General features: G+C 40.4%; 1 protein-coding gene across 1 annotated transcript; it reads left to right on the top strand.

The window, feature by feature from the left end:
- Positions 1-10,822: 10,822 nt before the first annotated feature.
- GJC1 (gap junction protein gamma 1) lies at positions 10,823-13,550 on the top strand. The gene is made up of 2 exons (XM_036269076.1): positions 10,823-10,900; positions 12,183-13,550. Exon 2 carries the CDS (start codon positions 12,203-12,205, stop codon positions 13,391-13,393), a length of 1,191 nt encoding a protein of 396 aa, XP_036124969.1. The 5' UTR covers positions 10,823-10,900; positions 12,183-12,202; the 3' UTR covers positions 13,394-13,550.
- Positions 13,551-13,961: the final 411 nt, after the last annotated feature.

Here is a 13,961-nt window from a genome sequence, read left to right as displayed (position 1 = left end):
AATTTTAATTATTTCCAATTTAGTTCCAAATATGATCAGAACACATATTTTGTATGACTTGAGTTATTTTAAATGTATTGAGACTTTTATTATAGCCCAAAATATGGTGTAGCTCAGAAAAATGTTCTCTATATGCTTGAAAAAATTGTGAATTCTTTTGCTCTTGGGTGGAGTGTACTCTAAAATGTCAGTTTACTTAAACTGTTGATAGTATTGTTCATCTTTTCTTTTTTTTCTCCTTTGCATTTATTTATTTATTTATTTTTATTTTTATTTTTTATCCTCACCCGAGGACATTTTTCCATTTTTTGTACAGATAGAGTGGGAGGGAGAGAGAGGAAGAGACAGAGAGAGAGAAACATCGATGTGAAAGGGACACATCGAGTGGCTGCCACCCGCACAACCAACCAGGGCCGGGGACAAACTGCAACCGAAGTACATGCCCTTAGCGGGAACCGAACCCGGGTCTCTCCGGACCGCAGGCCGATGCTCTAACCGCTGAGCCAAACCGGCCAGGGCTGCATTTATTTTTTTAGAGAGAGAGGAAGGGAGAGGGAGAGATAGAAACATTGATGAGAGAGAACATTGATTGGCTGCCTCCTGCATGCCCCGCACTGGGGATTTGGCCCACAACCTGGGCATATGCCTTGACCGGGAATCAAACTGGCGACCCTGGTGCATGGGTCAAAGCTCAACCACTGAGCCACACCGTACAGGCATATTGTTCATCTTTTATATGCTTACTATTTTTTCTCAACTTGTTCTATGCATTATTGAGTGGGGGGTATTGAAATCTCCAACTATTAATTGTGGGTTTGTCTATTGCTTCTCTTAGTTCAATCAATTTTTTCTTAATCTCTTTTGAAGTTCTGTTAATATGTGTATAGATATTTAGAGATTTTATGTCCTGTTGATGAATTGTTATTATAAAAGGACCTTCTTTAGCCCTGCCGGTTTGCTCAGTGGTTAGAGCGTCAGCCTGCGGACTAGAGAGTCCTGGGTTTGGCTCCCACTAAGGGTATGTACCTCAGTTGCAGTTTGTCCCGGCCCTAGTTGGAATCGTGTGGGTGCAACCACTTGATTTGTCTCTATCCCGTTGATGTTTCTTTCTCTCTCACTTCCCCCCTCTCTTCCTCCTGTTCTATCTGAAGATAAATGCAAAAATGTCCTCGGGTGAGGATGAAAAAAAGGACCTTCTTTATTTTAGGTAATATTTCTTGGTCTGAAATCTCTTTTTTCTGATAATAATATATAGTTATTTCAGCTTTCTTTTTATTACTGTCAGCGTGTTACATCTTTCCCCATATTTTTGCTTTTAATCTCTTTGTGGCTTTACATTTAAAATGGGATTCTGATAGGCAGCTTGTAATAGTTAGATCTTGTTTATTTAATCAAATCTGACAATCTCTGCCTCTTAATTGGACTGTTTAGACCATTTACATGTAACATGATTGTTGATGTGACTGAGTTTAAATCTACCATCTTATTTGTTTTCTCTTTACCTCATCTATTTTTTATAATTTTTTGTTGTCTTTGTTAGTTTATTAGCTTAACATTGTTTAATTTTAGTGGCTGATTTAGGGTTTACTGTATCCATTTTTAACTTAACAGTCTGTATTCAAATAATACTAAACCACTTCTTGTATAATATAATAACCTTACAACAGTATGTTTCCATTTTTTCTTCTGCCTTTTGTGGAATTTTTTTAATACTTTTACCTCTATGTAAAAGAAGTATGCATAAAAATGTGTTATAAATACCACAAATTGTTGTCTTTTTTTCTTAAACAGCCAATTATCTTTTTAAAAAGTATTTTTAAATAAGAAAATATGGCCCAGTTGTTGTGGCTTAGTGGCTTGAGCATTGTCCCATTTACCAAGAGGTCACCAGTTTGATTCCTGGTCAGAGCACATGCCCAGGTTTTGAGCTTGATGCAGAAGGCAGCCAGTTGATGTTTCTCTCTCTCTCTACCCCTCTCCCTTCCTCTCTCACTAAAATAAATCAATTAATAAAATCGTTTAAAAAATATGTCAGATATCTTTTTTTTTTAATCCTCACCCGAGGACATTTTTCCATTTTTTGTTCAGATAGAGTGGGAGGGGGAGAGAGGATGAGAGGGAGAGAAACATCAACGTGAAAGGGACACATCGAGTGGCTGCCACCCGCACGACCAACCAGGGCCGGGGACAAACTGCAGCCGAGGTACATGCCCCCAGCGGGAACCGAACCCCGGTCTCTCTGGACCACAGGCTGACGCTTTAACTGCTGAGCCAAACTGGCCAGGGCTGTCAGATACCTTTTATATTTACATTTTTTATTCCTTTGTATAGATTAAAATTTCCATCTGATGTAATTTTTCTTTAAAGAATAGGTTATTGATTTTTAGAGAGAGGGGAAGGGGGAGAGAGAGAGAAACATCAATGTGAGAGAGAAACATTGATAAGCTGCCTCCTTCACGCCCCCCACTGGGAATGGAGCCCACAACCTGGGCATGTGCCCTCACCAGGAATCGAACTGGCCACCTTCTGGTGCAGGAAATGATGCCCAACCAACTGAACCACACCAGCCAGGGCTGATGTCATTTTTATTTTGCCTGAAATACTTCTTTTAATATTTCTTGTAGTGCTGACTTGTTGAGGATGACTTTCAGCTTTTGTATGTCTGAAAAAGTCTTCACTTCATCTTATTTTTTAACATCTTTTTTGATATATAATTCATATAACCACAAATTATACATCAGAACTCCTGGTAGAGTAGAGGTGACAAGACAAAATGATGCCGCAGCAACTGATAGTAATGGTAATAATGGTGTTTGCCTTGAGGCCAGGCATAATTCTGAGTACCTCATATGTATACCATCTGTGTATAACCCCTTTAACAAGTATTAACAGCTCAGACTTGGTGTCCCCTGAACTGAATTCACAAACTTCTCTAGTCCTTATTCCCAATGCCTAAATAAGTTATCCTTCTTAATTAAATAATTTTTGTTAAAGGTAACATTTTTCTACCTTTATTCTTCCCTCCCAACTACCAGGAAACCTTGGAATTCTGTTTGTTGTTTTGTTAATTCTAATTCTGTGTATAAGATCTTCAACTCTGAAATTTCTTGCTTTGATCTTTGCAAGTTTATTATTTAGTTTAATTCTCATCCCAAAGAATAAGGTCCCCTCTTCTGTGTTTACATGGAACCTGTACATAGTTCCATCTGTAATGTAATTCTTTACTAGTGGTTAAGAACCCAGTTTGTGGAGCAAGACTGGCTGATTTTAGATTCTGGCCTCACCACTTACTAACTGGATAATACTCTGCAAGTTTTATAAACTTTCTGGCCCTCGTTTTTTCAATATTTTATTTATTTATTTATCCTCACCCAAGGATATTTTTACATTAATCTTCAGATAGAGCTGGAGGGAGAGAGGGAGGAAGAGAGAGAGAGACATCGACATGAGAGACACATTGATTGATTGCCACTTGCACAACCCCAACCAGGGTTGGGGAGGAACCGCAACCAAGGTACTTGTCCTTGGCCGGGATTGAATCCAGGACTCTCTGGTCTGCCAAAGATGCTCTTACCTCTGAGCCATACCGGCCAGGGCTGTTTCTTCAATTTTTAAAATGGATCTAGTTTGGCCAGTATGGCTCAGTGGTTGAGTGTCGACCATACACCAAGAGGTCGCTGGTTCGATTCCCAGTCAGGACACATGCCCAGGTTGTGGACCCCATCCATAGTGGGGGGTCATGCAGGAGGCAGCCAGTCGATGTTCTCTCTCATCAATGTTTCTATCTCTCCCTCTCCCTTCTTCTCTAAAATATCAATAAAGGGAAAAAAATATTTTAAATGGATCTCATTAGCCCTTGCCGGGTTGCTCAGTTGGTTAGAGCATCATCCCAATGCACCAAGGTCTCAGGTGTGATCCACCTCCCCCCCACTCCCTTCCCCCACCCTATCGGCACACACAGTGGACCAATGAATGCATAAATAACTGGAACAACAAATTAATCTCCGCCTCTCAAAACACCAATAAATAAATTTTAAAAATGAAATGGAGCTAATTATATAATCTACTTCCTGAGATAATCCAAATAATGTGCTTTACATTTAATCTTCAAAAATCCAATGAGTTCTATTTTACAGAAAAATGCAGTGACTTAGACTTGATCCTGTTAGGATATAACTGATAGAAAACACTTTAAATATAAAGAATTTTGGAGGGAATTACATAATTTATTATCATGTTGATGCCAACTAATTCTTTAATTCTATTTTCTAGTGTAAGACAAGGCAGATATGTAACTTCAGTTGTTTGGAAAATAGACTAAAAATAGCACATTTGGTTTCTGTCCAATAAATGTTATATAAACAAACATAATTTTCTTCAGTATGTGTTTTGTGTATATGTTTAAATCCTTTTGAATTATGGGCAATAGTAAATTGCAGTATTCTTTATTTAAAAAGCTATCTGATTTGAATTATTAGGGGGATCACTTTGAAAATTATATAATTGTCTAATCTCTATATTGTACACCTGAAACTAATATAAAATAATACTGAATATAAACTGAAATTGAAAAATATTTTAAATATATTTATAATAAAGATTTTTAAAAAGCCATTCTTTGAAAGAATAACATCTTTTTATTTATTTAAGAAATTGACTGATGTGACTGTATAAAAATAATAAAATTTAACGAAAGACAATAAGATGAGGTGTTTATACTAAATTGTCAAATGGTTAATATCTGTATTATAGTAAGACTACATTCTGCAGATAAATGGGCAAAAAGATAGATCTAGTCCACAAAAACGGGGAAATGTGGAGGATGTGTATCTTATTGTACTGAAAACATACAAATTGACATAATTTTGAAATATCATTTTGCATCTAGAACATAGCATAGCAGACTGCTGATGAGGTTGGGGTGAAATTGTAATCATTTGCTGCCAGGCATTGTAAATTGCTAGGACCTTTTTAGACAGTCAAATAACAGTATAAAGCAAGAACCATGCAGATTTGCATTCTTGGACCTAATACTACCACGTCCTAGAATTTGTCTAGATAAATTCAACCAGAGCTTAAAGAATATATTCAAGAAGATATTAAGTATTAAAGCATATATAAATCAGTTGAGGCTTTCCTAACCATAGGTGTTTGGCACTCATTCTCTCATCTCTCACCACCTCTCACATGTTCCCAAGTCGTTTTCCATTCATAGATGGAGTATGGAAATGGTTTTTATTTTTTCATGAGAGCAGTTTACAGGTTAATTGCTTACTCTTCTCTCCCAGTTCTATAACAAGTCTGTTTGGAAGCAGAGAAGACGATGTCCTGAATCTTAGGCTTCTGATAGCAGAGCAAAAAAAATATATTTTAGTACATTAGTGGAGCAAGAACACAAGGAGACCACACTTGGCAGTGACAGGTTCTGCTTAGAAATGTTAATTTCAGAACCTACCATTCTCATTCAGTTTTTTTCCTCTCCCTCCCACCCTCCTTCTTTCACCTCCCCCCCATCCTATTGGAATTATATACTTTTTGATATTTAAACTATTCTCTTAATGTTTGCAAGGAGAGGAAAAGGGAAGAGTATAAAAAAAAAACAAAAAACAAAAAAAACCCTACTGACTTCTCAATAGATAGAACCAGTGGTGATGCTCCCACTGAGTTTAGGACACCCACAGTTATTTTAGAAAGAAAATAGTCCATTGCGCATTTTATGCTGGAACAAAGTTACTAAACATAATTTATACTCAATATATGGATTTAGGGTGCTATAGCACTTATGAATACCCATGGAAAATCACACTGAGGATTCAGTGTTTTCTAAGCCTTCAGGATAACTGGTACACAATTCATACTTCTGGGTGTGTTTAAGTGGATGCTTTATAACTTACTTAAGCCTTGAAGAGCTTATCAATTTCTCTTTCCCCCCAAAATATTAGATTATTGTTTGACATGCTGAACTGTTGAGAAATTCTTTCATAGCAGTAGTTATTTTATTTATTTTTATTTTTTTATCCTCACCCGAGGACATTTTTTCATTTTTTGTTCAGATAGGGTGGGGGGGGGGGGGAGAGAGAGAGAGAAACATCGACGTGAAAGAGACACATCAAGTGGCTGCCACCCGCATGACCCACCCAGGGCTGGGGGCAAACTGCAACCGAGGTACGTGCCCTTAGTGGGAACCGAACCTGGGTCTCTCTGGACCGCAGGCTGACGCTCTAACCGCTGAGCCAAACTGGCCAGGGCAGCAGTAGTTAAAAAAATATATATCTTGGGTAAAAAAAGATATCTTGGGTATAGATGGAGGTGTAGAGGATGAGTTTTCTAAGCAAGTAACAATTGCACTTTCTTGGCATACTGGAACAAATAGAATTTCAGGTTCAGGGGAAATGCTTTAGAGGTGGTATTTGGTGAAAATCTGAGTCTGAACTTGTGAATGTGAGTAATTATGGAGTTCTCTGTTGGAAATCTGATTTACGTCACTATTTGACAATTGCATATTATTTACTTCTTGTTTTGTGGTTTTATAATTTGTGTATTCAGTGAGAGGAGAAGTGGTAAAGCCCAGTTGGACCTCAGGGCTGGAAATGGGAGTTATACTTGAAGTCCTACGATGAAATCTTTGTGTGGTCAGATTGTTTGTAAACCTTGATACTTACATGTTATGTAGGTGCTTGTACTTTTTTTAAGAGAGAGAAACAGATGTGAGAAACATCCATTGGCTGCCTCCTGCACATCCCCCACCAGGGATTGAACCTGCCACCTAGGCAAGTGCCCTGACCAGGGATTGAACCAGGACCTCTCAGTTCATGGGCTGCTCAATCCACTGAGCCACACCAGATAGGGCAATGCCTGCTCTTCATTTTTTTTTTCTCTTTTTCACTGGCCTTTTGAAAATTATTCTAGGATGTTTTTTTTTCCCCTTTGTCTTACCCCCAAAAAAATATTTTTTAAGTTATTATGAACTGTTTAAATTTTGTTTATTTATTTTTTAAACTCATCTTTATTGTTGAATGTATTGCAGATGTTCCTTCTTTTTTCCCCCATTACTCCCTCCCCCCAATCCTGCCCCCCCTCCCCCGCCTTCCCCACACTATTGTCGGTGCCCATTGGTTATGCATATATGCATAGAAGTTCTTTGGTTTATCTCTTCCCACCTTCCCTCCCCCCTTTCCTTTGAGGTTCATCAGTCTAACCACCAATTTGTACTTCTTAATTGCTTCATCTTTTTCACCCATCCCACCAGCCCCCACTCATCTGGCAAGCAACAAAAGGTTCTCTGTATCTATGAGTCTGTTTCGGTTCTGCTTGCTCATTTTGTTTGTAGATTCAGTTGTTGATATGTATTAATTGCCATTCTATTCATATATTATTCAAGAAGACTCAACATTTCATGTAATACTGGTTTGGTGGTGATGAACTCCTTTAGCTTTTTCTTGTCTTGGAAACTCTTGATATGTCCATTGATTCTAAATGATAGCTTTGCAGGATAGAGTAATCTTGGTTGTAGGTTATTGCTTTTCATCACCTTGAATATCTCTTGCCACTCCTTTCTGGCCAGCAAAGTTTCTTTTGAGAAATCACCTGACAGTCTTATGGTAACTAAGTAAGTAACTAACTGCTTTTCTCTTGCTGCATTTATTATTTATTTATTTATTTATTTATTTATTTATTTATTAATTATCTTCACCCGAGGACATTCTTCCATTTTTTGTTTAGATAGAGTGGGAGGGAGAGAGAGGAAGAGAGAGAGAAGAGAAACATCGATGTAAAAGGGACACATTGAGTGGCTGCCACCCACACGACCAACTAGGGCTGGAGACAAACTGCAACCGAGGTTCATGCCCCTAGCGGGAACCGAACCCGGGTCTCTCCAGACCACAGGCTCTAACCACTGAGAAAACTGGCCAGGGCTTCAAATAGGTTTTCAATTTCTTGCTGTCTCCCTTCTTCTTCTGGCACCCCTATGATGCGAATGTTGGCACACTTGAAGTTATCCCAGAGGCTCCTTACATTATCTTTATTTTGGGGGATTCTTTTTTTTTTTTCTGTTCTGATTGGGTGTTTTTTGCTTCTTTATATTCCAAATTGATGGTTTGCTTTTTGGCTTTACCTACTCTACTATTGATTCCCTATAAATTATTCTTTTTTTTTTTTATTCTCACCCAAGGACATTTCTCCATTTTTTGTTCAGGTAGAGTAGGAGGAAGAGAGAGAGAGAGAAACATAAACATGAAAGGGACACATTGAGTGGCCGCCACCCACACAACCCAACCAGGGCTATGGACAAACGTGCCTTAGTGGGAACTGAAACCCGGTCTCTCTGGGCCGCAGGCCGATGCTCTAACTGCTGAGCCAAACCAACCAGGGCTGTAAATTATTCTTTATTTCAGTTAGTGCATCCTTCGTTTCTGACTGGTCCTTTTTGATGTTGATATTCTCACTAAGTTCCCTGAATGTCTCACTAAGTTCCTTGAGCAACCTTATAATCAGTGTTTTGAACTCTGCATCTGATTGATTGCTTATCTCCATTTTGTTTAGTTCTTTTCCTGGAGTTTTGTTCTTTTCTTTGATTTGGGACATGTTTTTTTATCTCTTCGTTTTGGCTGATTCCCTGAGATTGTTTCTATGTATTAGGTAGAGTTGCTATGTCTCCTAGGCTTCCTAGGGTGGCCTATTGTTGTAGGTGCCCTGTAGGATCCAATGGCACAGCCTCCCTGACTACCCCAACTGGGCCCTCGAGGTACACTCCTAGTGTGGACTATACACCCGTCTGTTGTAATTGAGTCTTGATTGCTGTTGGCACGTCAATAGGAGGGATTTACTCAGGCTGATCAGCTGCAAGGACTGGCTGTGCCCACTGACCACTGGCCTCTGACTCCCTTGGAGGATCAGCTTTGTAGGGGCCCACCACATAGAGCAAGACTTACGTTATCAGGGCTCTGGTACCCATTGCGTCTGTCACTTGTGGAAGTGGTTGGGTAGTGGTGTTTTGATGTGGTCTGAAGTTTTCCACTGGGTGTGCTGGCTCTGGGGCAAGGTCAGCCACAGCCTGTGTTCTATCCAGGGCCACCCAGCATAAGTTACAAAGTGATCTGCTCATGGTTGCTTCTAGTGCCTGAGGCCACTTAACGAGAGGTATGGGGCTTGCTGAGACCAGATGCTGCTTGTTTGAGAGATTTTAGGAAACTGAAGCAGGATCCAAAATAAGCCAATTCTATGGTAAAGCCTTTGGAAACACTTTGGTGGGCCCGAAAGTTGGGTGGGGCAGGGCCTCAGGGAGTCACCAGGGTGGGGCAACAGTGTGAGTCAGGTTGCTGGAGTCCCAGATATGGTGCCCGTCTGCCATCCTGGGGAAGGGCTCACCGAAGAAACAAAGGCCAGCACCTCTGTCTGAGAGAAAGCTGCCTCTCCAGCCCTCGTCCTGAGGCTTAACAGCTCAGTTCTTCCCAGCTCAATTCTGGTACCTTTCAAGCTGCCTCCCTTCACAGCTTAGAGGGAGCAAGTCTGAGTAAGTCCTTGCACAGGCCCTTTAAGAGGAACTGCCTGGGGCTCCAGCAGCCTCAGCCTCCCTCAGCCTCAGTTCCCACTGGTTTTACAGCCAGAAGTGATGGGGACTTCTCTTCCTGGCACTGGAATGCTGAGCTGGGTGCCTGGTGTGGGACGGGGACCCCCAGCTCCTTAGGGGGGACCTTCACAGCTGAGGCACCCTCCTGATTTTTATCCTCCACAGGGGAGTGTGAGACCAGCCCATCTATGCCTCTGCCCCTCCTACCAGTCTTGATGTGGCTTCTTCTTTAATTTCATAGTTGTAGGACTTCCATTCAGTTCGACTTAAGGCAGTTCTGAATGATGGTGGTTCTGTAGTTTAGTTGTAATTTTGATGTGGTTGTGGGAGGAGGCAAGTACCTCATTTACCTACGCTGCCATCTTGACCGGACGTCTAAATTTTATTTAATAAATAGCCTTGCCCGTGTGGCTCAGTGGATTGAATGTCATCCCAAGGACTGAGGTCCCAGTTCAATTCCTGGTCAGGGCACATGCCCAGGTTGCAGACTTGATCCCCAATAGGGTGGTGCAGAAGGCAGCTTATCTATATACCTCTCTCAAATTGATGTTTCTCTCTCTCTCTAAAAAAATCAATAAAAAGGTTTAAAAAATAATAAACTTTATTAAATTAATAAATGACCAAAGTTGGCACCTAATGGATGCATGTTGGCCATAGCTATTCAAAGTTGGCAGAACTTGATAATGAGCAATAATTTGTGTTGGATTTTTTTTTTCACAATACTGTTTTCTAGCAGTTGAATCTGAGGTGTCCTATGGGACATGTGTGTCCCACTGACGGAGCCAGCTGTTGGGTGTTTTAACTAAGCAGTTTGCTCCTAGTTGGCTGCTCAAATCCCAGTGAGAAATACTAACTTCTCCCAGGATAATGCAGGAATAGAGCATGTAGGGTGAGGATTTTCGCAAGGCCTTTAGTGACCTGGTTTAAATTTGTTGAGTTTTTCTGCTTTGGCTTTTTCCTATAGGTGCCCAACTTCATCTACTTCAGATTTTCACAAATGACTCATCTTTCTGTCATATTTTCTTAGAGTACAATGACTCAAGACTCTTTGGGTCACTGCTGTGACGTTTCCCCTACCCACATGTATTGGGAGGAGAAAACAGTAATATTCAAATTCAAGCCTGTTTCCACCTCATGCTGATTGATTCCTGTGGTACATAGAAAACTTTGTTTCTTCCCCAAAATGGCATTTTAGTGATTCTTTGTTTCCTGTCATAGGAAGCTTATGACCGTCTTTTTTTTCCCCTTTGCAGAGGGAATCTGGAAAAGTTGTATGCAAGACATCATTTCTCAAAGAAAATATTGGATAGCAGAAGTTCTGGATAGCAGGTAAAATGTTTATTTTGTTTGTTTTTGCATTTATCTTCAGATAGAGTAGGAGGGAGAGGGAGGAAGAGAGAGAGAGAGAACCATCGATGTGAGAGAGACACATCAAGTGGCTGCCACCCATATGACCCCAACCAGGGCTGGGGACAGACTGCAACTGAGGTACATACCCCTAGCGGGAACCGAACCTGGGACTCTGGTCACCGGCTGACACCCTAACCGCTGAGCCAAACCAGCCAGGGCAAGTAAAATGTATTTAAACTTCTTTGATCATGCTGATCACCTATAATCTTCAGAATTAAACTGGGAGAGGGAAGAAGAGAAGGAGGAAAGCTAGGTGTACTTAGTGTAAGTTAGCATTAGGGATTTTATATGCATTGTCTTATTTAGATGGTTTTTACCAGGATTCTGGATATAGTTCTAAGAATCACAGAATAAAACTATCCTTCTCAAAATGCTGTTTTAAATGGATTTGCCTATTTATTGGTTTTAATGTCCTCACAATTCAATTTGCAGACAGTTTTTAACACTCACCACAAACGTAATACAGAAACAATACAGAATCCTAAAGTCTACTATGCTGTGCAGCCTAGTTAGGATGTGTATTCCTGTTTTTTTTTTTCCTTTTTGTATTGTTTTAGTTCTTGATCATTGCCAGTTATTTGCAGCCATACCATCTGTTTAACTTTTTTTTTTTGGTGGTACATGCCCCTAGCAGGAACCGAACCTAGCACTCTCTGGTCCACAGCTGATGCTCAACCGCTGAGCCAAACTGCCCAGGGCAGTTTAACTATTTTTAATACTTTTTCATTGGGTCTGAAATTTAATTTTCTCAATAAAGTACTTCTTCACAATGAAGTCTAGCTCAGCTGTCTCCATTATGTTCTCATTGGTAGTTGTGTTATGTCTGGGCCAAATAGCTTCTTATTTCTTATCTATATCCCACAAAGCCTTGTGAAATAATAGTATAGGTAAAGAATCAGTATACTATTTCTGAGAAATACACTTGAAATTATAGCTACAGTTTTATCTTTTAAACTAGGGAAGACATGAAAGCAAACCAGACTTTTTAGTTTGGTGGCACAAATAAGTGCTCATAGACTGAGGTGAATTGACCTCTCCGAGGGTAGTAGAGTGAGATGCTGTTTATTTTAACAATCATTCTAGTGTGAGCCTTGACGTTAGATTTCAGGTATGCAGAAAAATAGTTCCTAGAGATATCAATAAAAATTTAAATAGTTGAGATTTTAGTATTTTCTGGTTTTTCCTTTGGTATTTTTCTCAGGGCAAACCAGTTCCATCACCATGAGTTGGAGCTTCCTGACACGCCTACTAGAGGAGATCCACAACCATTCCACGTTTGTGGGGAAGATCTGGCTCACTGTCTTGATTGTCTTCCGGATTGTCCTTACAGCGGTGGGAGGAGAGTCTATCTATTACGACGAGCAAAGCAAATTTGTGTGCAACACAGAGCAGCCAGGCTGCGAGAATGTCTGCTATGATGCCTTTGCACCCCTCTCCCATGTGCGCTTCTGGGTGTTCCAGATCATCCTGGTGGCAACCCCCTCAGTGATGTACCTGGGCTATGCCATTCATAAGATTGCCAAAATGGAGCATGGTGAAGCAGACAAGAAGGCAGCTCGGAGCAAACCCTATGCGATGCGTTGGAAACAGCACCGGGCTCTGGAAGAAACAGAAGAGGACCATGAAGAGGATCCCATGATGTATCCAGAAGTGGAATTAGAAAGTGAAAAAGAAAATAAAGAGCAAAACCAACCTAAACCCAAGCATGATGGCCGGCAGCGGATTCGGGAGGATGGTCTCATGAAGATCTATGTGCTGCAGTTGCTGGCAAGAACTGTATTTGAGGTGGGTTTTCTGATAGGACAGTATTTTCTGTATGGCTTCCAAGTCCACCCATCTTATGTGTGCAGTAGAATTCCTTGCCCTCATAAGATAGACTGCTTTATTTCTAGACCCACTGAAAAGACCATCTTCCTTCTGATAATGTATGGTGTTACAGGCCTTTGCCTATTGCTTAACGTTTGGGAGATGCTTCATTTAGGGTTTGGGACAATTCGAGACTCACTGAACAGTAAAAAGAGAGAACTGGAAGATCCGGGTGTTTATAATTATCCTTTCACTTGGAATACACCATCTGCTCCCCCTGGCTATAACATTGCCGTCAAACCAGATCAAATCCAGTACACCGAACTGTCCAATGCTAAGATTGCCTACAAGCAAAACAAGGCCAACATTGCCCAGGAACAACAGTATGGCAGCCATGAGGAGCATCTCCCAGCTGACTTGGAGACTCTGCAGCGGGAGATCAGAATGGCTCAGGAACGCTTGGATTTAGCAATTCAGGCCTACAATCACCAAAACAACCCCCATGTTCCCCGGGAAAAAAAAGCCAAAGTGGGGTCTAAAGCTGGTTCCAACAAAAGCAGTGCGAGTAGCAAATCAGGGAATGGGAAGACCTCCGTCTGGATTTAATCTTGGCTGGGTTTAAAGCTTGTGCTTTTCATAGTTTATGGTAAGCAACGACTCACTGAATAATGACTTCCATTGAGTAAACATTTGGCTCTGGTTATCTTCAGGGATGCTGTTGGCTTGTGATCCAAGCTCAGGGGACTCTGAAGGCGGGGCTGGGACAGAGGAAAAAGAAGGGAAACATAGTGTTCCTGGGTTCATGTTCCAGCAATAATACAGTTGTAGAACTTTACATTTGTGTCTTCCAGATCTGGAAAAGAACAGATATATTTAAATCATTCTTGTTGAACAATTTTTGTATGTATGGTATTATGGTACTTTTTTTTTTAAGTAGGAGAACTTTTTTTGTACTTGTATATTGAACCACTGTAGTTATACTTTTATATTAAAGGGGAAAAAATTCTAAGGTAATGCTTATTAGGCTAGTGTTATTACTTTGTTCAGCAAATTCTACCCTGGGTTTAAAGTTTTAATAGATGCTACACCTAATAAAAGTGCCTCTCGTTGCAGGAATGATTTCAAATATATAAGGAGGAGGAGGACTCGGTTTTCAGTCTTAGAAAGAAAGTCC

The sequence above is a fragment of the Molossus molossus genome, unplaced genomic scaffold, assembly GCF_014108415.1.
Source record: "Molossus molossus isolate mMolMol1 unplaced genomic scaffold, mMolMol1.p scaffold_m16_p_19, whole genome shotgun sequence".
Taxonomy (NCBI): domain Eukaryota; kingdom Metazoa; phylum Chordata; class Mammalia; order Chiroptera; family Molossidae; genus Molossus; species Molossus molossus.
The sequence above is the reverse complement of the archived record's forward strand: the minus strand, read 5'-3'. Positions and strand labels throughout refer to the sequence as shown.

What these genes read in the sequence shown, in the direction of transcription:
- GJC1 (XM_036269076.1), top strand. Translation starts at nt 12,203, where the DNA reads ATGAGTTGGAGCTTCCTGACACGCCTACTAGAGGAGATCCACAACCAT.